Below are 24,255 nucleotides of genomic sequence, written 5' to 3' on the forward strand. Positions count from 1 at the left end.
ACTAAAGAAGGGAGAGAAAGATTAAGGAGCCAAAATCCTACAGAAGCAGAGCACAGATTATATAAACCTCTTAAATCCTCTCTGAAGTCCTACATCAAGTCTGGCTCTTGCTCATTAATATTTAATACAGTAACACAAGTAAATGCACAGAGCATGGACCTGCTGCTGCTCTCACAAAACCCAAAACAAACTAAAACTAAAAAAACAAACTACCATGCCAGCTACTGAAGCAAATAATGTTCAGGTCTCAATGCAATTTTTCTTCCAGTGGAACAACTGAGATACCCAGTCTAATTCTGGTAGGAGTGACAGTTATTGATATGGGCCACCTATCCTTAGCCAAATTTCTAATGCACATGAGGACACTCAAGCACTTTGTAACATTCTCCTTTTGCATGCACTCACTTATCAGCATTGCTCAGATCTACAGTCTTGAGTATCAGCCCAGATACTCTGCTGCAAGAAAAACCTACATGTATTTTCGTCTTTAATTTCCATTATAAACAGAAAATCTATTTTTCAGTTCTGAAGTGAACACAAAGTCTCATCAAAAATAATTAACAAAAGGCAACACAGCTCAAACTAACACAACTAAAAACAGCCATTATTCTTTGTCAGCAAAACTCTCCCTTTCACTAAACTTTCAGTGATACCAGAACTTGGCTGCAGCACAAACACATGGAGCTGGACAATCAAGTTATGAAAAGACTACTCTGAGAAACAGGAAATCAGGCTCTCTACAACACTAAGGATAGTTTTAATCCTGGTCCAATATTTACTTAAATACTGACCTTGAATAATTCAAACTTTTCATCTTACTGTCCCCATCTAGCTCACTGAAGTGTTGTACAGATTTGTTAATATTTGTACAATACTCTGCACATGTCAAACACAAAGGATTACAGTTATTACAGAACAACTCTCTTAATCCTTTCTGAAACAAGTACACTAATACAGCATTACCATCACATTTAAAAGAAACCCTGAAAACAAGCAGGATGTGAAAATGCCATCCTTTACATCCTTCCTCTGCACCTACACATGAAACTCAACTATGGGCATTACTTTTCAAAAATTGGAACAAAAATATTTATAACAAAGCTATGTAATTCTTTAGAAGTTCAAAAGCTCATTTAAAGAGCTCATCAATCCCAATGCCAGCTACAATTTGTCAATCTGGCTGCCCTCACCAGTCCATCTGTATTAGACTGTACAATTACACTGGGAACAAACCCTGTGATGATCTGATGGTCACACAAAGCCATGGAGATGCTGTCCAGCAGGTAAAGCCTGCAGAGAACACTCCAGGAAGCCTCCACATCCCTGCCCAAGGAATAAACTCACTATGGAAATACAGGGTAGATTCATGCATTTTTTTCAGTTTCCATACAAAAAATGACAATGTGGTTCAGCCTCTACTATTTTTAAAGAAATTCTTTAAAAACACAAATAATTGACTGACTGGCACTTCGGCAATACACTGGAAAAAATGTTTTACTGTTAAATTATGAAAATAAAAACATTAAGTTACATTTTCTCCCTTTTCACTCCCTTGCAAATTTTAGTATATTTTAATTAGTTTTAGTTACCATAGCTACCATAACCATACTATCTTTGAAGTCAATTTTATTAAAATCCTGAATTTCATATTTTTACTGTATGCTGGCTGAGCTTATACAACATTTACAAGTATAAGTGATGTTAAGTGGTGCAACATAATACTAAGACCATGAAAATCAACAATAGTGTAGGTCACCTGTATTTCCTTCTGTTCCAAAAATAAATTAGATGATTTCTTACCATTAAGGTAAAGTAAAAAGAAAACATGACTGAGGAACAAGCAGGTCAGTTGAGAAGGGTTAAAGAAAAAAACAAACAAAAAAACGTATATTCAGAATAAGCAGGGTAATACAGGAAATGAGGAAATTAAATATAAGTGCAAGATCTTCTTGCACAGATAAATCCCAGCTTTTTAATCAGTTTTTACTGGCATTTTAGCCTGCTGATGACATCACCACTCTCCTTAGGGTTACTCCAAACCACGACTTAGAAGTTACAGTTTTAAAAGTTCCAAAAATTTTTTTGCTGCTGCCATTTAGCCTTGTGTCAATGTGCCATAATAAGGCTTCAACACTGAAAAGACATAAACAACACCAAAAAGACCCCACAAATTGTGCCTTTGTGGAAGTCCTTCCTAGCTCAGAGATGGTCCTACACTTGAATTTAGAAGAAGGGAAAAAATTCCTCCACTCTTCATCTTACATGAGTTAAAAATAAACCAGAAATGGATCAAATACAAAATGAGTGTGAAATTTAGCTTTAAATATTTTTCATGAATACTGCCACACTTGTGTTCAGGACTATATTTAGGAGTGTGAAGCAGTTGGTTACTCTGTTAGAGAAAATGATTTGCTGAACCTCTGCATCCAGCCAGCTTTTACTTGCTAAAAAGGTAAAACACAGCAGTAGCATATCAGCTAAGGGTGACAAAGTAGGCCATGCACATCAAATATCACAGTAAAAAATTTTAAAAATGGAAAAAAAAAAGCTATTCTGAACAAGGTTACTTCAGCACTGACTGAACTGCTGGGCTTAGTTTCTCCCAATGACTGGAGTGGGCTCTGGGTATGGCAAGACCTGCACAGGCACAGGAGGTGACACCACCGTTAGGGACAGCTGGACTGGCTGCCCAGGGACAGTGACCCAAAAGCTCATCCCAAGTACTCCCAAACTAGCCCAGGAAAAACCAAACTAATTAAAAACAGCCTGTGAGGAACCACTACCAGTACTGGGATGTTTCCTACAACCTCTTCCTGATTTTTCTTTAATCAGAACAACCCTTGGGATCACCTGAGAAGCACCTGCAGGTGCTTTGACATTTTTCCTGGTGCCACTTCTCCCCAGGTCTCTCTCACACACCATCCAAGCAATGCATCCCAGCAGGGGACAGGCCCAGAGATTCCTGGGAACAAAGAGGCAGCTGTCCCTACCACAATGGCTCATTCACCCCACTGACTGCCCTGGGAAAGGAAATGGGACATATGGAGCATGCAGGAACACAGGATGGAGCATGGAGACAGTGGCCACAGCCAGGACCTGCTTTAGCTACTCCCCACGCTGAACAAGGCAAGGAGGAAAATCCTCAGAGAAGCTCAAGACTATGGAAATACCAATAAAAGCTTGGATTATAATATCACACATCAAGACAACTTCCTGACCTAAATTTTGTATATTCTTGATAAATCTCTTATTGCAAATTTTTCAGTGTTCCAGAATTTGACAAAGGTCTTTCCTCCATGAAATTTCCATAGCAAAGAAGCTTGGATACACACTTAGTTAAAACACTCTCAACTTACTCAAAACTCAGTCCTAGAATCATCTAAGTTAAAATCTTTCTATGAACAGATATTTTATATCCTTCTGAAATACATAGTAACATCTCACCATGGGCTGCACAGGCTCTTAAAGAAAAAAAAAAAAAATCACATAACCTACTCCAATAAAAAGTCGAGCTAACATTTTATAAAGGAGCAAGAAAGGATAGGGATGCTCCAGGTATTAACACATTTGCTGGGGCAGTTAAGGAATTGCTGTGAGAATCTGATGGAGATATGTTTGCTATGAAAGTGTGGGTGGGAAATGTTGAGGGCAGCAGCTAGAGAGCACAATTAGTTACTGCAGCCAGGAAAGAACACCTCCTAGGAGAAGACAGTCATTATTAACTTGTTAACAAACATAGCCTGAAGTAGGGAACTTTTAGAAGTCTCTGAAACTCAATTCATTCCATCTAATATTCATCACCTAGAAAAGAAAGAAAAAGCTCCAATGGAGTCATCTAAAGATCATGCTGCTATAAGATGCATATGCTCAGAGACAACATTCTGCTAGTGACTATTAGACAGCGTAGAAAAGCTGCAAGTGGCATATGTGTGTCAAGGAGAGGGACCAGAAAAAACAGCTCTGGAGCATTTTGAGGAGAGGACAGAAAAGAAGAAAAAGGAAGGGTGTGGATGATCAGGAAGACAGACCCAAGCTCCTCCTGAAAAGCTGCCTGCTATTTTTGTATTCTCAACAAGACAGACCAGCTAACATCACCTCAAGACTCTGTAGTCAAACTCCAGGCTGCTGAGCTCCATCTTCCATTCAAGAGCAAGAAAAATTATTCCTTTATTAGCACATAGCATCAGCTGCTGCTAGCCAAATGGTGAACTTGTTAAGGCAAGGGACACTGACTGTAACATGTCTTCTGTGGCTGGAAGGTCTACAGCTACCTGAGTCAGGCCAACCTTTCTGGTTTGAGCCCCAGTCTTTGGCTAATTTTTGACAAAGTGGAAGGTTCCCAGGCCAACTCATCCCAGCAGTTCCCAAGCCTGCACACAGGGACACAAGGGAAGGCACAGCTGCTCAGAGTCCATCTACAGCAGCTCTTCTCTAACACTATCACACTACTCACCACACAATGAAACACAACAGTATTTATCTCCACAACATACCAAGTCTCTCACAATTACCTGATGATCATGAGCATGATCTACACACTTCCCTCTTTTATTTTTCATTTTTGAACTCATGATGCCTTTAGAGCAGCGCTCTCTGCTCTGCAGAAACAATATCCCTCACAAGTGCATTGGCTTCCAACCATCCAACCTCAGCACAAAGGATCAAAGAATTCCTTCTAGACTCTCTCAAAAGAGGACAATTGTTTTATGAACTCTTCACACAACCAGTGCTTCAATAAAGCTTTGCATTGTGGGCATAAACCTGTACTTAGGCCTGTGTGAATTCCTACATTACAAGGGTAGATGTTTGAAAGGTATCTAAATTTCTTTAGACATAATAGGAAAGGAAAACTCTTTTCAAAAGAAAAAAAAAAAACATTAATGCGTCTTGTATCTGTGTTCTTTTCTTTCCTTCTTTTCTTCAAGTTGCCAGAAAGGAAAAACAAATGGATCTGTTTATCAAACTATGACTAATTTCCACTGCATGGACACTGTTTGATCAGGAAAATATATATAAAAAGCCAGAACTTTGTTTACTTGACCAGCTTTACATGCAACAAAATTGGTCACCATTTAAACTGTAAAAGAACACTTTGCAGGCTCAAAAAAACACATTTTCCCCTCTTATTCTTTTTTGTTGTCTGTTAATTTTAATATCTGAAATTCATTTTAATATCTGTAGCATAACTTTGATCCTGAAGCCTCTTCCCTGTGGGGAATTCTTGGACCAAAGCAGTAAATCCATAAAGTCATTGATGTATGGTTTGTGCAGTTAAGGGTTCCTTCCAAAAAATTCACAATCAACTATGTATATTTTAAATATAAAAGCAACTTTATACACATTATTTTCCTTATTACTAAGACAGGCTAAAAACCTTTGGAATTAAAAGTTCTGTGCTGGTATGTGAAACGTTACTGCAGACTTGCAAAATTATTTTTAACTGAATAAGCAGTTTGTATAACATTACACTTGCAATGTTTGCCACAAAAACTTATCATAATCTGAGTTGGTCACTATAAAGCAAGAATTGTGCTATGATGTCTTCATGAAGACCAAGTTTTCTCTTCAAGGTTTTTAACCACAATAAAACCAAATACCAATATTAACATTTTGGGGAGAAATGAAAACTTCAGAAGTGACCCTTGGTATACAACTTCTGTTGAATTCACCTAAGGTATTCTTACATGGTACAAGCTGGAAAGAAGGAGAGAAGTAAAGACTCTTGGTGTTCAAGTGAGAAGTTTTCCAAGAATGCAAAACCCAGATCTAGTCAGAATACACTGAGATGTGAGAGCTGTAATAAAGACAGCTGTGTGTTTCCTTGTGTTCCTGGCTCAACAGGAGAATTTCCTGTAGAAATTAGAACCTCTGGAGAGCAATTAGTGCAAATCACTAACACAGGTAACAAATCTTGTTCTCTAAAGGAAACAGTGTATATTGGTTTGTTCTGGTTCAAGATACATGAAACAAAGAGAAACTGTACAGAAAAATTCAGGAGGGCACATCTTGGGCAGACACAGGCTCTGCCTGGAACAAGGGAACTGGCAAAGATAAGCACTTGCTGCTGGAGAACTGAGGCAACCTGGTGGGCCCAACATGGGAGCAAAGGTCTAATATATCTAAATATCATTTCTAAATATTTCTCTGGAGCATTTCAGCTGTGTTGAGACAGAGAGGAGGAACTGAAAGGGCACTGCTGCTGCAGGTCCCCAGAGGGACAGAGGAAGGTGAAGTGCAACGGGATGCTGTCTGTGGGAAGAGACCATGCCAACCCTGGGCACTGGGATTGTTGCCTTCCATGGATCCGACAGGGAAAATGCAAGAAACGCTTCACATACACTCCTCTGCCACAGGCAGGACAGCCAAAACACGGGCTGGCACAGGACAACAAAAACTTAGCAGGAGAACCCACTCCTCTGCTAGATGGCCTAAGTAGAGTCCTCCTGAACTTCTGGTGTTGCAAATACTCAGAAACTGGAAAATCTTTGCAGGGAACTCATGTTTAGCTGTTCCTGGTTCTTTTGAGGTATTTGTTTATGGCCAATACTAGAGAGAGGATAATGGCAAAAGTCACTGCTGAGCCAGGAACAAACTGGGCCACCACCAGTCTAAACTGGCTCAGGAACGGCTAACTTCTAAAAATAAAATTAGAAAATTACCAGTTTTAGGTGACTTTAACACCAAGTTACTTTGTTTAGACATCAAAGCTCAGCACTGCCTTCTAAGAGCTCAAGACTAAACAAAAGAGTTTTTTTAGCCCATTCCATATTTGGGGAATTAGACAGAACCAGTAATTCGCCCAAACTGAAAAAGTCGGGATAACAATCCAGTGTCCTCTTTGCTGCCCAGACTGACATTTCAAATGGTCATTAAAGTCTTTCAAAAGCCTATTGGGCAAGCCCACACTAACCAGCAATTTGCTACAACCACCCAGTTCCTTTCTATGTCAACTACGACTATGGCAGCGAGGAAACTTACACAAAGTCTTCACGGAAACACTGCCAGAGTCACTATCTGGGGGCAACGTCCTGACAGCACTATCTCACCGGGGCTGAACACCTTCAGATGGCCAAAACACGGGGTTATTTCAAGCATACGCTTGAATTGGTCCCCTTAGCTTGGAGACATTTGTCATCTCTGAACACGAAACAAACCAAAGGCAGCCAAGCCCACGCTCAACACGAGCAGTACCTGGAGGTCTGGTTCCACTATTGGTGAAGTCACTTAAACTAACAAAGCGGACATAAAACAGCACCGCTCACAATTGGCAACAACTGCAAAGGTACACAAATGACTCCATGCACTATAAATAAGCCGTAGACGAAAACCCAAACTTTTTTTTTCTTTTTTTTTTTCTTTTTTTTGTTCAGTCTCCACAGCCCCCCTCCCCGGTGGGGGCATCACGGAGGGGTCGCGGCTATTTTGGAAACCGAGCCTTGGGCCCCCTCACGGACCCGGGGCTGCCCCTCCCCACCCCGGCCCTCGCCCCCACCATCCCTCCCCTCCCCTCCCCTCCCCTCCCTCCTTCCCTCAGCGGGGAGGGGGCGGCATCGCCCCCCGCCCGCGGCCCGGCCCGCCCTCACCTGCCAGCGCCAGGATCTGGGCCTTGTGCAGCAGCAGCCGGTCGCCCCACTCGCCGGGGCTCTCGTCGTCCTCGTCCGCCGCCTCCTCGGGGTTGCGGTACACGGTGTAGACCTTCTGGTTGTCGAAGTCCTGCTGGGAGGTGGGGCTGAAGTCCCGCACGCGGGACACGGGCAGCGCGTAGCACACGTTGTCCTCCAGGAACCGCACGAACGCGTACATGGTGCGGGGCGGCCGCGCGGCTCCGCGCCCGCCGCCGTATTGTTCCTGCGGCCGCCTCTGCGCTCGGCTGAGCGGGCCTGGCCGCGCCGCCCGCCGGGCCCCAGACGGCGCCGGCCAGGCGCGAGCAATCCAGCGCGGAGCGACGCGAGCGGGGCGGGCCCGGGCGGGGGCAGCGGGAGCGGCCGCGGCCCCGCTCGGTGCCCGCCGCAAACAGCGCCGCACACAGCCCCGTACGGCCCTGGCCCGCCGCAAACAGCGCCGCACACAGCCCCCTACACAGCCCCGGCCCCGCTCGGTGTCCGCCGCACACAGCCCCGTACGGCCCCGGCCCCGGTCGGTGTCCGCCGCACACAGCGCCCCGCACAGTCCCGCTCGGCCCCGGCCCGCCCCACACAACCCCGTACGGCCCCGCTCGGTGCCCGCCGCACACGAACGGCGCCCCGCCCGCGGCCCCTCACGGCCCCCGCCCTGCCGGCCGCCACCGTGCAGCTCCGCACACCCCCGGCTCCTCCGCCAGGGACACGGGTCCCGCCTCCCCGTACGATCTCGCCTCCGAGAAGGGCCTCGGGAAGGTGTTTTTGCCCCCAAGTTGAGAACTCCGTACGCGTGTGCCGCAGAAAAAGGCTTTGTTCCAGAGAATCAAGGAGTGGTTTGTGCTGGAAGAGGCCTTAAAGATCGTCTCGTTCCAGTCCTGCTGCCCCAGGCAGGGACAGCAGCCACTGGACCAGGTTCTCCAAGCACCATCCAACCTGGCCTTGAACACTTCCAGCAGGGATTCCAGGGCTGGTGCATCCGTGACTTCCCCGGACAGCCTGTATCACCCTGACCACTCTAAAGCATTTTTTCCTGGTAGCCAATGTAAACTTGCACTCTTTCATTTTGAAGCTGTTCCCCATTGTCCTGTCACTACAAGCTCTTGTAATAAGTCTCTCCTCATCTCTCAAGTCTCTTTCAGGTGCTGCAAGGCCATAGTAAGGTCACCCTGAAGCCTTCTCCAGGCTGAGCAATCCCAAATCTCTCAGTCTTTCCTCCTTGGAGAGGTGCTCCATCGCTCTGATCACCTTTGGAGGGGTAACAGAGGGGTGACACGCAGTGGGATTTTTGAGGGCCAGGGCAGAGCCAGCGAGTGCAGGGAAAGGGGCAGGAGGGAGCTGTGTGAGGAGAGTGGATCCTTCCTGGGCTGACAACAGAACCCCACACTCATCTACCACTTGGCAACAGCACTGGAGCATCAGCTTTTGCATGGAGGTCCTCCTGGGAATGCAGAACCACCTGCACTCCATCATTCCCATGTCTTCTCCCAAAAGAGCACAGAGCTGAGAAATGCTGTGCAGGTGTGTCAGAACCAGGCTTAGAGGTGGAACAGGTTTTATCATGAATTCCCAAACTTTTGGAGACTTAGATACAAAGTATGGATGTTTTGAGGTTCACGTATGAAAAGGGTAAAGTGGCAAAATTGCTTTAGGTTCAGAGCAAACTCATACTGCTGTTGTTAGTCCTGAGATCTGTTTTACCCAGCTAGACCTAGGAACAGAACAGTCACATGGGGAGAACTGTGTAATGTAAAAATAGAAAGAAAAAAATAATCAGAGAATGAGTACAAGAGAGAGGCATCACCAGTTTTTTGTTTGCAAAACACCAACACAAAGTGAAACCAAAATATATCTTCTTTCTGGGTTTTCATATGCCTGGGCATTTGCAGTACTATCTGTGCCCATTGCACTGAGTAAAACCACACTGTGCTTGTTTTTCCTGGTTATCTTTTATAGACTTCCTCCTACATGGGGTTAGACCACAAGCTGGAAAACATAGAGTTCAGTTTTGACTGAGCACTGGCACAGGTTCCCAGAGAGCTGGTGGAGTTTCCATCTTTGGAGGTAACTCAAAACCATCTGAACATGGTCTTGGGCAACCTCTTGAGCAGGGGCTGGATTAGGGGAGCTCCTGAGGCCTCTCCCAGCCTCAGCCATTCTGTGACAGTGCCAGAAACTTTTGGTTGTGCCCAGCAGAAATCTGTCTTAAACAACACATGAAAACACAAGGCATCTATACAGATGTAGTTAAGCCTATGTAAGTATTTCCCCAACAAGCTGCAAACTTCCCATGCAGTAATGGCAGCTTTATTATTTTAGCAATTACAGAGTTTTGCAAATACTCCAGTTTAAGATTGGGGATTTAAATGGCAGTACTTTATGTTAACAATAAAGTATTGCCAGACTCGTGTGTAATTACAGGCAAATATAACTCTGCTACAAAGTATAGATGACAAATGTATTCTAGTAGCAAGTCTGCAAGGGAAATGAAATTCCAGCAAGGATTGTGTTGCTGATCAAACAATACCAGCTGCTGTCTCCTCTACCTCGTGTTACAGTGGGGTACAGGGAGCTGCAGAGAGATGACAGGACAGGCTGATTGCTGGAATTACTCCATGGACATTGTTAAAATGATATGAACTACAATTTTGTTCTACTGAGTTCAGTGGCCAGTGAGGGATTGGGTAGGCTGCTTCCTGCCAGGACTGTATTCCCTCCACAGCTGAATTCTATTAGGGAATAGGAACTCAGAGCAATGGTAAAACTGGAAATAAAAGGAAACAAAGAGAAGGTCAGGACTCAAAAATTAGCTTGAGTTGGAAGGGGAGAGATCTCTTTGGGTATCCAAGAGTGCTTGGATAATTTGTCTCAATGAAAGGAAACCAAAAGGCTTCATGTGAAGGCAGTTAGCATCATGGTTGGTTGGTTGGTTGGTTGGTTGATTGGTTGGGGCTTTTGGGGAAAAGGAACATTCTAATCTGGTGTTTAGATTATTTTACGTTTGAATGTTCAATTACAGCCAAGACTGTAAAGATTTTTGCATGAGCAGCAAAAAAATAAAAGGTCTCAAATCCTTTAGGCAGGCTGTTTCACAGTTCTCCACTGAAGGACGTTTTTGGGAACAGATAAGGGTTGGGATGATAAATGCATGTTTACTCTTGGTCCCTTGCACACATGTTGAGCCAGAAGGCATTATAATGCTAAAGAATTAATAATGATTGCATACATTTTTTTCTTCTGCCTACAAGGAACAGTGTTAATTTCTGGCTTTAAAATCTATAAATAATCTGCACTGGTTAGCTGTGAAGCTGAGGAAAAATCCATTAAAGCAGCGAATGAAACACAAGTCACTTGTCACTCCTGTCTTTTGGACCTTTCCCATTTCTACTAATGGTTAGCCAGCTGCTTTAACATAGAGTTGAGATTGAAGTTTAAAGGTCCAGAATTTTTTTAAAGGTATAGATTTTAAAACTCGTTGTAAAGGGAATTACTGGAACCTTACTGGATTTAAATCCCTGAGCCACTCCAGCCTTTTAGAAACAGCACAGCCCTGCTGAGAAGTAAATTGTTGTACTTTCAAAATGCAAATGAAGCCTCAGCTGAGAAAGTAATACTGTCACTCCAAGAGTGGAAAAACCACAGAACACAGTCCCAGCCCTTGTGGGACTCCTGAGTGGCTCTTTCTTGGAACACTACTTATATTTTGCTGGTGTTATTTTTCTTGAAAAGTAAAAAAAGCGTTCAAGCAAAAGCGAATGTCTGCAGCTTTCATGTGCACTCTGTGTTTTCACTTAAAGATAGAAAATGAAAAGCTAATCGTTCCAATAAAAGTTATGCAGGTGCCAAATCTCTTTTCCCAGCAAAACATTAAAATTAGGCTCATCATTCACATTATTGCATATTTAGTACCAAATTCTCAAAGGACACCATATTGACTTTAAATCTGCTAAAGAAGAAATTCCCATTTTCTTTTAATGTCCCAGTGGAGGTGCTTCACTACTACCTGACTTTTCAGCAGTAACCATGCATTGGACTACAAATAGGAATCCCTACACATTGAATATGTGGTTTAGAAAAGTATTGTTTCTAAACTTCTTATTTGTTCTCCGGGTAGCGCATTTTTGACCCAATTGTTTTCAAGCTCAAATATACCTTGAAGGAAAGATGAAGTCACAGTTTTTCGGATAACACTGTATTGGAAAAATGGCATTAAAAGTCATACAGATTAAAGAAGAACTCAGCTAACAGGCACAAGAACTGAAGAGTGTTCAAAGGTTTATATATGTTCAGGCACACAATATACTCACAGTCTGGCTAATTTTTATGAAGAATATGATTGGTAGAGTGGTCAGAAGATACTTCCATTCCATGGTTTGCATTTTTTACCATACAATGAAGTGCAGGACAAAGTCATTTCCATGTATAAATGTATTTTCCTCTGAACAAAGTCAGATACAGCTTCTAGGTGTTTTAAGAGAGAGGGTGGTTGGAAGGAGGGAATCTACTACCCAGACGGAGCATTCCAGAGGGTTGTTCCCCTTTGTATTTGAAAATAAATTTTAACTCTTGAGACACTGTCACCACACTGTGCTTTCAGCATCACAGTGATTACATATAAAAATACAAGCAAACAAAAATAAAGGTCCTTTCCTGTGTGATCCTAGAAGATGGATAAGAAAATATTTGTGTCCATATATAATTCTGAAGCACTCTGTTACCAAGAGTAAGAGAACCTAGATTACACAGATAAATTCTGAAGATTTAATCTTTTCAGATCTATGGTCTTACACCATCCTCAGTCCCAATTCCTCAGAGTGATCTAACTTGTCTCAGGGCTGTAGTCAATCATCTTTTACAGTAAACTCTCACACACTCACAGAATATTCTTTCAAAGAAATGAAACCCAAGGCACATTTCATGGATCCATTGGCATAGGAGACACTTATTTCCCAGCTGGTGCATTCTGTAGCATGAAAAGGTAATGATTAAGCCAAAGTGTCCACAGGAGAAGGCACTTGTCTCACTGTTAATGACTGGCTGGAGAAACCAAGGACCAAAGAAAAAGCCAGACAGTCATTAACTGCTGAAAATTCCTGACCTAAAGGTCATTATTACTATTATAAAATTGGAAAATAAAAAAGTAATTATCGTCTTTGGGTCTTTATATGATTAAAAATATAAAATTCCGGTGTCTGTTGCTGTGGATACTGGTCGGTAAGGTACTTATCTTTCCCATTCTGGCAGGCTATGCAATGGATAGATCTGGGACTGGCAACCCTTCAGGAATGTGTGCCAGACTGTATTTTCCTCTGCCAAATTACAGGTTAAACGTGCCCACAGAAAGTCAACAGGAACCAGGAGACGCTGCCAGTCGGCACCATCTCTCCTCAGTGAGAGCAGCCATTCCCCCACCCTCACCCAGCCCTCTCTGGAGCTGCAAATGACTCTCAAACATTGTGTCTTTCAGCTCTACCCTCATGTACCATTCCAAGTACTGCTAAATGCCACCTTTTGCACTCAAGTAAAATGCTGGTTTCCATGTGATAAACTCCTTTCCTGTGAGGAGGGCAGGGAGGGCTCTGTGTGAGCTGACTCGTGCACGGGCTCACCTGTAAAACGCGTCCTTCAGGTGCCATTGCCACTGTCTGCAAAAACCGCTCTGGAGACGATATTGCTCTTGCAGCCCAAATGATCTTTATTGCTACTACCATCCACTGATGGCTTCAGCCTATATATTTTCACTCTAACTGGAAATTTTATTTGAGATTTGCCCTTTCCTATTATAAACCAGACTTTCCCTTGACTTTTGACAGACATTTTACTAATACGACTCTAAAAGTAGCTTTACATACCTAGATTTTGCACCCCTGCAATAATTTGGTTCCTTCTGCACTTCAGATGAAAAAGTGACTTTCTTTCGGCAAAGACTAAAGTCTTTTTGTAACCTTTGGGCTTCAGTGTAAAATATCATTACTAGACACTGCCTGTGATTATGTATGGTTTAGACAGATCCTCTAAGATGATATTAATGACCCTTTTTCATAATATTTTCATTTTGGTTTTCTGTTGTCACATCTGTGCAGCACTGTTCTGTCTTGAACAAGCAGTTGTGTCTTATACTGACAGGGAAAATAATCCTGCAGCCCTTTTCTGCAGAGAGCTATTCTGCTTGAGAGGTTCATACAAGTAGTGTAGGATAGACACAGAAGGAAAGGAGGTCAGCTACTAAAAATGCAGGGCTGCGTTTTTTCCAAAAAGGTACCTCCACATACTCCCACTTTCCTTTAGAAATCTGATTTTAGCAAGAGCGTGGACAGGCTCTAGAGATGGTTCTTGCTGTTTTGGAAGCTTCTGGACAATCAGCAGCTGCAGGACTTGGATTGAGTGAAGGCAGAGTCAAAACTGCTTAAATAGATGTTCTCACAACGCAGTGCTTTTTAATTTATACTCCTGTCATATTCCTTCTAATCCCTTTCAAGACAGGTTTATATTTCATTATAAAGTGAGTTGAGTTTTTAGAAGATGTTCCCAGGACTTAGTGCTCACATCTCACTACTTCAGAAGGTAGAGTTTTCTACTTCTGATGGAAGTGACAATCAGAAATGGACCAGCGGCTCTTCTGAAGAACTTCAACTAATGCGAGCACTTAAAATCCTGTTGTGGAAGGTGAAAGGGAGATAACAGAGCAGGAATAATCCTTGGAATATTTCAGGGAAGTGCCTTCCTCAGCTGTGCATTGTTAATAATCATGTTTAAATTAAAAGAACAGAAAATGAAAGCTGAAACTTCTGGCAAGTGAAAGTGCTCCCTAATCTAAAATCCTTCACTATGCTCTCTGAACCTCTCCACTCTAAATAAAACCAGACATATTTATCATTTATGAGTTACAAATGAAGCTGCACCTGGTCTGCTCTAGTAGGTGAATTAAAAAAAAAAAAAGCAACAACACGCAGCAAGCAAATGTGAATTGAAAGGAATTGCTGTGACCCAGCTCTCAAAAATTCATTTAAGGGGGTAACTGTGATAGACCCCTCCAAGAATTGTTCTAGTTTTTCAAAGCAGAGTAACTCCTTTTATCTCACACAGTGTAGATGATTGGCATAGCATAGGAAACTGGTAATCCAAGAGGTGTTTGAAACCTCAAGGGTCTTCTTGCTTTGCTGGTATTTTCCACAAAACCCTGAGCAACATCTATTGTTCAATAATATTTAACATTCAGGGGAATCAGGATATTTTTTAAAGTGTGATCAGAAAAAAAGGGCCTTTCCTAGGCTGTCCCAGAATTCCTCATAACAAAGAGAGCTTTCTTTCATAAAGAAATACCTTGCACTGGAATACCCTAGGGAAACCAGGGTATGGGGTTTCTTTAAACAAAGAAGGGAATGTTCGAATTCGAGGTTTCCTTTAAGTACTCTTCTAACGTGAATATTTTTAAGGATGCCCTATTAAGTTCATGCATGAAATGTCACCCAGCCGTTAGTATATTTCTATGCAAATACAGCTGTGAAAGCTAATAACTGAAATCTGCATTTTTTCCACATTTCCAGTGTATTAAGCAACTTCTCATTCTTTCCTGTTTTGTAACTCACGTTAGCCTCTTGTATCAATAGAACAAAGCTCAGGTTATACTGCTTCCTGCTTGAATTCATCTGCAAACATCAAAGGTGGACATTTGAATAAGCAATTTAATGTATACATTTTTATTCAGTTCAGTATACTGATTTTCTCCTGGTAGGAATAAGAATTCTGCAAGATGACTGCAGAGAAACACACCATTCAGAATATGAATTGGAATATTCTTGCAGTGCATTCAGTGAGGATGGTGTGATATTAAGATTAGAATCCTGCAGATAATCAGATTTTGATGCTTGTACACATAGTGTGGTATTTCTTTTCCTTTACAAGATTTGTATGCAAAAACACAGCAATCCAATATTTGGAACATGCACTGTCTGCAGATACTACACCATCCAAACTGATGAAAAAATAATGTCAAGGAAAATACGAAAGTGTTTGGGGCACTGCTGCATACAAACTTTGCTAAATTCATCAGAAGTAGTTTTACTGTTCTGAATACAGAAAATATTGCAAAACCAGTCCTCCCAGAACAGTGAGATCAAACAGGGCTTGTGTCCATCCCTTTATTAAATCTTGGACTAAAGATTGACCCTTGGGAGCTGTAAATATTTCTCTAATTTTTCAAATTCTCTGATCTGATACACACAGAATTTCTTTCAAATGGCCTATATTTTCTAAATTCCCTCTCTTATTATTTACCAGTACATATAAGAGGTAATAAAACAGAAAAGATAAGATAGGTGGGGATTTAATTAGAAGCAAAAGGGGGCACTACTGAGAATATATCACAGTATTTAAAGAACATAAATATAATGCATACCTTCAGCTTTTATCCAAAAATGCAAGAGAAAAGACCACAAAGCAAAGGAAATCTGAATTTTTTTAAGGGCTAAAATGAATCAGCCCAGTGCAGTTGCTCAAGATTCTGCTTCAATGGTTAACTGATTGGGAAGTAAGCTAATAATGCTTTAGATAAAATTTCACTGATGACAAGTGATGAATTGACACATTTATTTAGAAGCAATGATAATTCAGTAGACACCCTTATCTGTCCTGCCTCTGACATGGAGGCATGATCTAGAATCACAGAATCATGGAATCATTTAGGTTGCAAAAGACTTTTAAGATCATCAATTCCAGCCATTAACCCAGCACTGCCAAGCCCACCACTCACCCATGTCCCTGAGCACCACAGCTACACCTCTTTTAATTAACTCCAGAGATGGTGACTCTACCACTTGCCTTGGCAGCTGGGTCCAGGGATTGACAACCCTTTCAGCAAAGAATTTTCTTTCTAATGTCCAATCTGAACCTCTCCTGGTGCAATCAGAGTGTTCTGCCACTTGTTGTGGGGAGAAGAGACCGACCCCCACCTGGCTACAACCTCTGTCCATGGAGATGTGGACAGAGAAAAGTGATCAGTGACAGTGACACTGATCAGTGACAGTGATCAGTGACAGTGATCAGTGACAGTGATCTCCCCTGAGCCCCTGTTCTCCAGGCTGGGCCCCACAGCTCCCTCAGCTGCTCCTCCCCAGATCTGTGCTCCAGACCCTGCCCCAGCCCCGCTGCCCTTCCCTGGGCTCGCTCCAGCCCCTCAATGGCACGAGGGGCACGAGGGGCCCAGAGCTGAGCGCCGCACTCGAGGTGTGGCCCCAGGACAGTGCCCAGGACAGGGGGACAGTCACTGCCCTGCTCCTGCTGCCACCCCATTGCTGGGACAGGCCAGGTGCCACTGGCCTTCCCGCCCACCTGGGCACAGCTGGCCCATGTTCAGCCCCTGTTGAGAGCACCCCCAGGACATTTTCACGGTCTCTCACTAAGATCACTCCTGGCAACTCTCATGGGTTTCATTTGTTTTGCTCTTTTTTTGACTCTGTTAACCAAAAGAACAAGGATAATAGCCGTTCTTGCCCTCACATCATGTAACAATATGAACTCAGAGGTTGGATGTAGCAAGGACTCTGGTGGACCTCAGATATCTGCATGCAGCTTTACAATCCAGGAAAAGTGAGAGAGTTATTGCTTACCCTGCAGGGCTGTCTCAGTACAAGATCTCAAATACCATCTGTGCTCAGCGTGGAAGCTGCCAAAACCCCATCCACGGAAACAGGGAGCACAGAGTGTTGTAACTCCCATCTTGCTCTGGAGCAAAGAGTGAAAAAAAGACACCTCCATCCTCTTACTTTAACAGCTTAAAATTCTAACCCCTGGCAGGTGCAGATACAAAGTTCCTTTCAAAACTAGACTAAGGGAGATTTCTTTCAAAATCCACCAACAAGACCAGGAGATCACCACAGTGATGTCTCCCATTTTTAATTGATAAGCTCCTTGCTGGGACCCTTGCCTGGCAAGTGAGGTGCCTGGCTTTGGTTCCCCCATCTTCCTGAAGGGGTTCAGCCCTCCCACTCTGCACCTCCACTCATAAAATCCTTTTCTTCCCCTAAACACACATAATTTCCTCTAGTCAAAACCCCCAGGAGAGGGATGCATCTGTCTCCCAGTCTCCTGCTCAATGCATTGCACTTCAGATGAGTTCTTACTGATCACTTGTAAAGGTAAAAGCACAATAAGTGACTCTGCTACTGCAGGGTCATCTATTTCTCCCACTGAGAGCAAACTACTTTGAATTTACTCACATTCATAGAGTCATAAAACGGTTTGGGTTTGAAGGGACCTTAAACATTATCTAAAATCACCTCCCTTGACCTGCTGACTGCACTGCTCTTGATAGGTGTGGCTTTCTGGGCTGCAGGCACACATGGCCAGGTCATGTTGAGCTTCTCATTAACCAGCATCCTCAAGTCCTTCTCCTTAGGGCTGCTCTTAATCCATTCTCTCTCCAGCCTGTATTTGTGACTTGGATTGCCCCAATCCATGTGCAGAACTTTATTTTAAGAGCTCATATATAAGAGCAGTCAATGTAAATCAGCAAATGTGCAGAACACTTGTTATTCCCGAGTAATTTCTTTAGGGGTCTGTATTCTAGAGAGAAAAGTATTGCTGAAGTGGGAAGTAAAAAATGTAAGTAGCAATTAGATTTTCTCTTAAATACTCAAATAGCTCCAAGGTTATGTTTTCTCTGAAAAATATTCTCAGTGAGTGTATTTGGTGCTCTTGTAGCACATTACATGTTTTAGCTTCTTTGGGGATTCAGTTTTTTATACCTTCAGATTTTAAGGCAAATGGAAGTGGAAAAAATGCTTACATATGAATGCCTTGCTTTAATTGTTTTAACATTTTGGGGTTTATTTGATTGTGGCCCTTTCTCAAATAGCAGGGCCAATATAAATGCCATGCTTAAAATGCTTAAAACTAGAATTCCCTCTGTTTTAAAATTTTGCCTAAAATGGCAGCTGTATCTTTGAGATGCTATTTAATTAACATCAGTGAAAGACTGTCAGTAATCAGTACTGCTGAGTGGTTTATTTACTTGGAAAAAAATATGGGTTTCAGTGCTTAACTTTCATCTTTTTAAGTTTAGAAGTTTTGGTACCAGCGATATAATTTGCAAAGTTATCTCTAGGCAATTAAAAAATATTCTACCGTTTAACCTTTGGATGATGTATAAATATGCATAGACACTCCTACAAGGCAATTTGTCTGCCAATCTGGAAAATGCTAACGCTGTAGTCAATAAGTCAACAGTCTGCAATGTTAAATTATGAAATCAGAAAGAAGTGCAGCTTGCATTCAATCCAGATATAAAGATCCTAAGGATTTCCAATTTTCTGTGTGGGACAATAAATTTCAGAGGCGATTGTATTCTGCCCAAATAATCACGATCTGCACAGTGTGTTCAGGTATTGTTGCAGAGATTAAAACCACAAAAACAGAGTGGAACAGCTCAGCATCAGATAATCACAAGCAATTCTGTGTCAGCAACAGACAGCTGGAGACATATGCCAACAATATTGTAAAAGTGGGAAAATGGAGATTTCGTGACAGCAAGGACGTGGGTTTCATACATTAAGCTAAGTTTCAACCCAAAACATTGAAATTGGTGTTCACAAATAACAGCTCTCTGTCACAGTGTTCAGAAAGTCTACTATTTAGCATAAAAACTACGTAAAACAAAATTAGGCAGAAGGTGGTATTTGTTTCTCTAATATTTTGCATGTTGACCAGCTATTTGATTTCAGTGTTATCATAGACAAAGAGATCAGAATATTTTTTGCCAGATCAGCTGGAAGAACTGTCCAGTTGTGGACCCGACTAATGATTTGTGAGACTCCTGTGTAAAAAAGCAGTTAGATGGAATTTTATCTACAAATATTTGTCTAAAGATTTTTTCTTCCAAGTATAGTTTAAAAGAAAATGAACAAATCTTGACCTAACTTGAGCTATTCTGTTTTTCCCTTTCCCTTGAGTTTCAAGTGTCCCTGTTCTTCCTTGATACTCATTCCCCTCTATCCCCACTTTTGTCTTTCACTTTTTAAAATTAAACATCTACTAAGAAGTAAGTCCAAGAATAAAGGCTGAAAAAATCCTATTATATTTATTGCTGTGAAGCAGAAGAGAGTGCAGGGAAAATACTTGTGAAGCAAAAAATAATCTACCTTTCCACTGTTTTCTCTCAGAGCCTCCTTTATAGACCCATAAAATCCTTTTCTTCCTTTTTTCTGTAGGTGACCATATAAAATCAAGATAAAAAATTCAAGGCTCTGAACCGAAAAACCCCACATTTCCTATTTTCACAAAGAGTTCTCAGAAAACCCTTTGTATGTTGGATTTCTTGTAAAAACGGGAAATAGCTTGAAAATATTGATGAGGAAGTAAAAGCTGTTCTGATGAGTTCACTTCCCCTGCATATGAAGAGCAGTTTCAAAGTGATGTTTTATAGAGGTGGCTGGGCCTGTTTTGTGATTTTGCTGTTGAAGCCCCACCTTTGTGTCTCAAGTGTTTTGTCCTGGGATCTGGCTGTGATTCCTGAAGCTGCGACTCTCAGGGAAGTTAATGGGGACGAGTGGCTTGTGAGGAAGCTCAGGCCCAGGTCCCTGAGGTGTTTGTGTTTTAGGGCTCAGAGCCTGGTGCAGGTTGAGGAGTGATGTAAATGCTTCAGGCACCACAGAAAGAGTTTGAAAAACCAACGCGATAAGAGGCGTCAGCGGGGAATGGCAGATTGATTGCAACAAGCAATGCCAAAAAGTTCTGCAAAGAAGAAAAATGTAGTCTGAGTAAAAGAAATAAAGAAGAAAGGAGGGAAAGGGTAGTAAGAGCTTGCACGCCTCCGGCAACTGGCCTGCAGATCGATGTGCATTGGGGACAATTAATCGAGCAATTCCTATGACTGGCTTTTTACACTGGTGTGTAAACCTTGATGATGCTGTTCAGTCTAGATCAACAGGTTGGATGGACAGGATCTACCCTAAAAATCAACTTTATTGAAACTTGAGTGGCTTGATGAAGCTCGTCTTTTGGATCAATGGAAGGCCAGCACCTCCAGATGATAGATCACCCATCAATTTAGGGGTAGGAAGGACCATTCTCTCCTGAAGTGATTATTGGTTCCTCAAATATGGAGCACAGACTGGACTCATGGTGTTGGTGTGGCTGAAGCAATATGGGGTAAGTTTTAACCTACACCTTCTCCTTCCCTCCAAGATTGATACCTTTTGTGGTAGCTTTTTTAAACAGACAAGAACAGAAGCTCTTAATTTTGGGATGTAGTGAACCACACTCTGAACCACAAACCTGTGTGAACAAAGGCCCAAAGCCAGCATATCTAATCCTGAGAGGCTCACAGAGATACAAAGATGATTTCCAGCCCCACAGAGCCCATGCACAGCACCCATCTGCTGCCACAGCGGGATGTGACTACAACAATCCTACATCTGATGATTAAAACCTGCTTTGACTCGTGTTTGGGGTCACTACCATGCAAAATGCATTACAGCAGCCTCCATGCTCCTCTCCAGCTGGAGAACAGCCCATCAGATCAGCCCTGCTGCAGGAAAACTAAAGCCACCTCACAGTCTCACCTTACCCAGGCCAGAACACTGACTGCTGCAAAAAACATGAATCAGGAGTAAAACAGAGCGCTGAACACATTTATCAAAATGATCACCGTTGCAAGATCTGCAAAGAACAAAGAAAACAAATCCAAGGAAAGTTAACACCAGAAACCATTTGCAAGGCTGTACAAGTCAGCTAATGAAATAACTGTCAATGCAGACACAAACCTTTTGTGCTTTCACACAATTTAAATATAAAGTAATTTGCATTCAGGTATCCAAGTCTCCCTGAAAAAAAGATTAACAATAGGATTCGCTTTCTTTCTACAACCTTTTTTCTCCCCCCCTTCCCCCCAGGGGTGGCTCTGATAAGGTCACCTTATTAATGCAGATCTCTGTTTTTCAGAAAGCAGCCAGGAGTTTAACTGTTTCACTGTGAAATGATCTATGAGATGAGAACAGTCCATTTTTTATCCTTGATTGATCATTTCAGCATATATAACAGCAAATCCTAAGGGACACCACTCAAATCCCTGCCTCAGAATGACCTAGAGACTCAGCTCTAAAAAGTGTTGCGCTCCACTACACAATCCTTCAGCATTTTTTCTCAACTTTGCATTTTCCACTGAACATAATAAAGTTGCCTTGCATCATTACAGTTCTCTGTAGAAAAAAAAAAATAAAAATCTCATAAATAAGTAAAAAGTTTCAACGGCTGAGAATTGGGTGCCACTACAGCCTGCTGAGGAGCTGAGCCATCAAGCAGTTAATGCCTTTTCCCTAGGCACAAAGGCAGGAGCAGGTCTATGATCTCAATTCAGGTGTCACGGCTTCTCATTTCCTTCCCTGGCCACCAGACACCTGTTTCCCTGCTCTTAATAGCCTGTGATGGGAACTGCCTGGTGCCAAAATCACAGGCTCTGGCTCCTCTATGATGAGTTGAAAATAAAGCGATTGCCCTTTTTTTTTTTTTTTTTTTTTTTGTTATTTACTGTGTCTAAGCTTTATCTCAATTCCATTGTTGGTTTATTCTTCTCCATTCTGTGTGCTTCCAGCCAACTAATCTTCGTTTTGCTTTTTTTGATGACTTTATGCTGACATATACAGAGAACTTAAATAAATCATTACGATTATAAATAGCAATGGCTGGATTACAAAGGATTCTGGAACACTTGTGATAGTAAATTAGCAGGCAGGCAAACTTACAGCTGCCAGCAGCTGATGTAATATTTTAGAGAATTGTTTTCTGGATTGCGTAAGGGAGAATTGTTGTCCTTTGAGCTTCGTTCTCAGTTTCTTTCAGTCTGTCAAATGGTTCAACAATGTGATGCTCACACAAAGTTCACAGAAAAACAGTTTATAAATCCCAAATATCATACACACAGCCTGTTTCAGACTTCACAAGTTAGAATTTAGGAAAAAAAAAGGTCCACAGAGATATCTGTCTATTGCTAACAGCACCCCTGAACAGATATACATTATATCCACAGAAACAGCTACCACATCAAGGAACATTTGCACTAATTTCCCCCTTTTTTCCTTCTATCCTTTCTTCATAAACATCAAACTCCAACAGGCTATTGTATTATAATAGCGCAGCCTGTAAATTCCTGTAATCAACTGATGGAGCAACATTAATTATGGAGACTTTGTACAGGCCACATGCATCTTTACATCCCTTTATAAAATGCTGACACATTCCCCATCTAACAGGGATTACAATCACAGAGGATGATCCTGCAAATGCCCACTATTGAATGTAGCATTTGCTATCATGAGTAAGCCCACTGAAGCTACCAGAAACTCACATGGCCAGACAAAAAGCTCTGATTCACATGTATGACTAACAAAGGTGTTCAGACCACAACATTTTCTGTCTGATTATGCATTTGCAGACTGAGATTTAGGGGACTGACGCTTTCAGACTTGAGAATCAGTCTGGGACAGCAGTCTGGCTGGGAGATGACGCAGGTAGGAGGTGCAAGAACAGGTAGTGGGTGCCCTCAGAAATAAGCTTAGAGAAGGAAGACAAAGTTTGGGAAGGAAGGCATCAGGTATTTATGTTGTAATGATGATGAAGTTGAGATGGGAGGGGTACATGACGTGCAAGGGATACAGGAGATAATAGCAGAGATGTACTAAAGACAAGATTTGGATTAGGTGGGATTTAGCCAGCAGGGACAGAAGGCTCAGTGCTAATATTGAAAAGATGGGGAAGCAATAAAAGGATTCAAAGAGCAAGAGGCTTAGTTGTGAGCAGCAGGAGGAGTGATTCTTAGCCAATCCATTGCACTTAGGTAGTAGCTGTTGCTCAAAGGCAGCATGCAGAAGGTGTTGTCCACAAAAAGTCTCATAAAACTCCCAGAGTAGGGCATGGAGTTGGGTTCCTGATGCTGTGCCGGTCTGGCAGGCAGGCTGTGGGGTGAGTCATGCCATGAAGCAACCCTACAAACACCTGTGAGAGCAGCTCATGGAGCGAGCACCCTGAGATGGAATGCCCTTGGATTGAAAGGAATATGTTGTTCCTTGGCACAATGTGTAACTGCCTTTCACTTGTCTCGTTTGGAGAGAGTGATTTTAGTCTTTGGCAGCGATGAGTGGCACATGTTGGAGGTGTTTTGCCTAAGGTGTGCTATTTCATTAGCTGAATGTTGCTTAACAAAGCCTCATCATTTCAGAAGGCACGCTGTAATGAATTATTTGCAGGTTATCACTGATGGATACATAAAATCCACTGAAAGCATCAGCTGTCACTCAGCAATTGCATGGCCTGAATATTTATTACCTTTTATTTATTTTATGCCTATTCTATATCATGGACAGGTAAGAATTCTAAGACAGGTTAAAAATCATTTCTGCTGATAAACATCCACAATGTTAAAATCAATCTCTCTTCATCCCCACCCAAAACAAAGCAATTCTCTCTCCTCCTATGCCCTGTATTATTAAAGGCCTGAGTTTAGGGAGTGTTCTTGCTACAGTGCCTGGTGTTGGCCAACTCATATTCTCCCACAAATGCCCCTAAAAAATCACCATTAGCATGCAACGATCCAGGGACAGAATAAAGCAAGAAAGCAAGATTAGTGTAACAATGATTAGCTTTAGTG

General features: G+C 42.2%; 1 protein-coding gene across 2 annotated transcripts in view; it reads right to left on the minus strand.

Annotated features, from left to right (window-relative positions):
• The window catches only part of LOC131559796 (BEN domain-containing protein 5-like), a 558,988-nt gene that overhangs the window by 24,132 nt on the left and 510,601 nt on the right, over nt 1–24,255 (minus strand). Inside the window, exon 1 of one of the 2 annotated variants that reach the window (XM_058808275.1) lies at nt 7,584–7,862. The exons of the other annotated variant lie outside the window; for it this stretch is intronic. Coding sequence (XP_058664258.1) covers nt 7,584–7,803 — 220 coding nt within the window. The 5' untranslated portion in view covers nt 7,804–7,862. Of the gene's footprint in view, nt 1–7,583; nt 7,863–24,255 lie in introns of those variants that run through there. 2 annotated transcript variants of the gene reach the window in all.

This window comes from Ammospiza caudacuta, chromosome 7 (genome assembly GCF_027887145.1).
Source record: "Ammospiza caudacuta isolate bAmmCau1 chromosome 7, bAmmCau1.pri, whole genome shotgun sequence".
Taxonomy (NCBI): Eukaryota; Metazoa; Chordata; class Aves; order Passeriformes; family Passerellidae; genus Ammospiza; species Ammospiza caudacuta.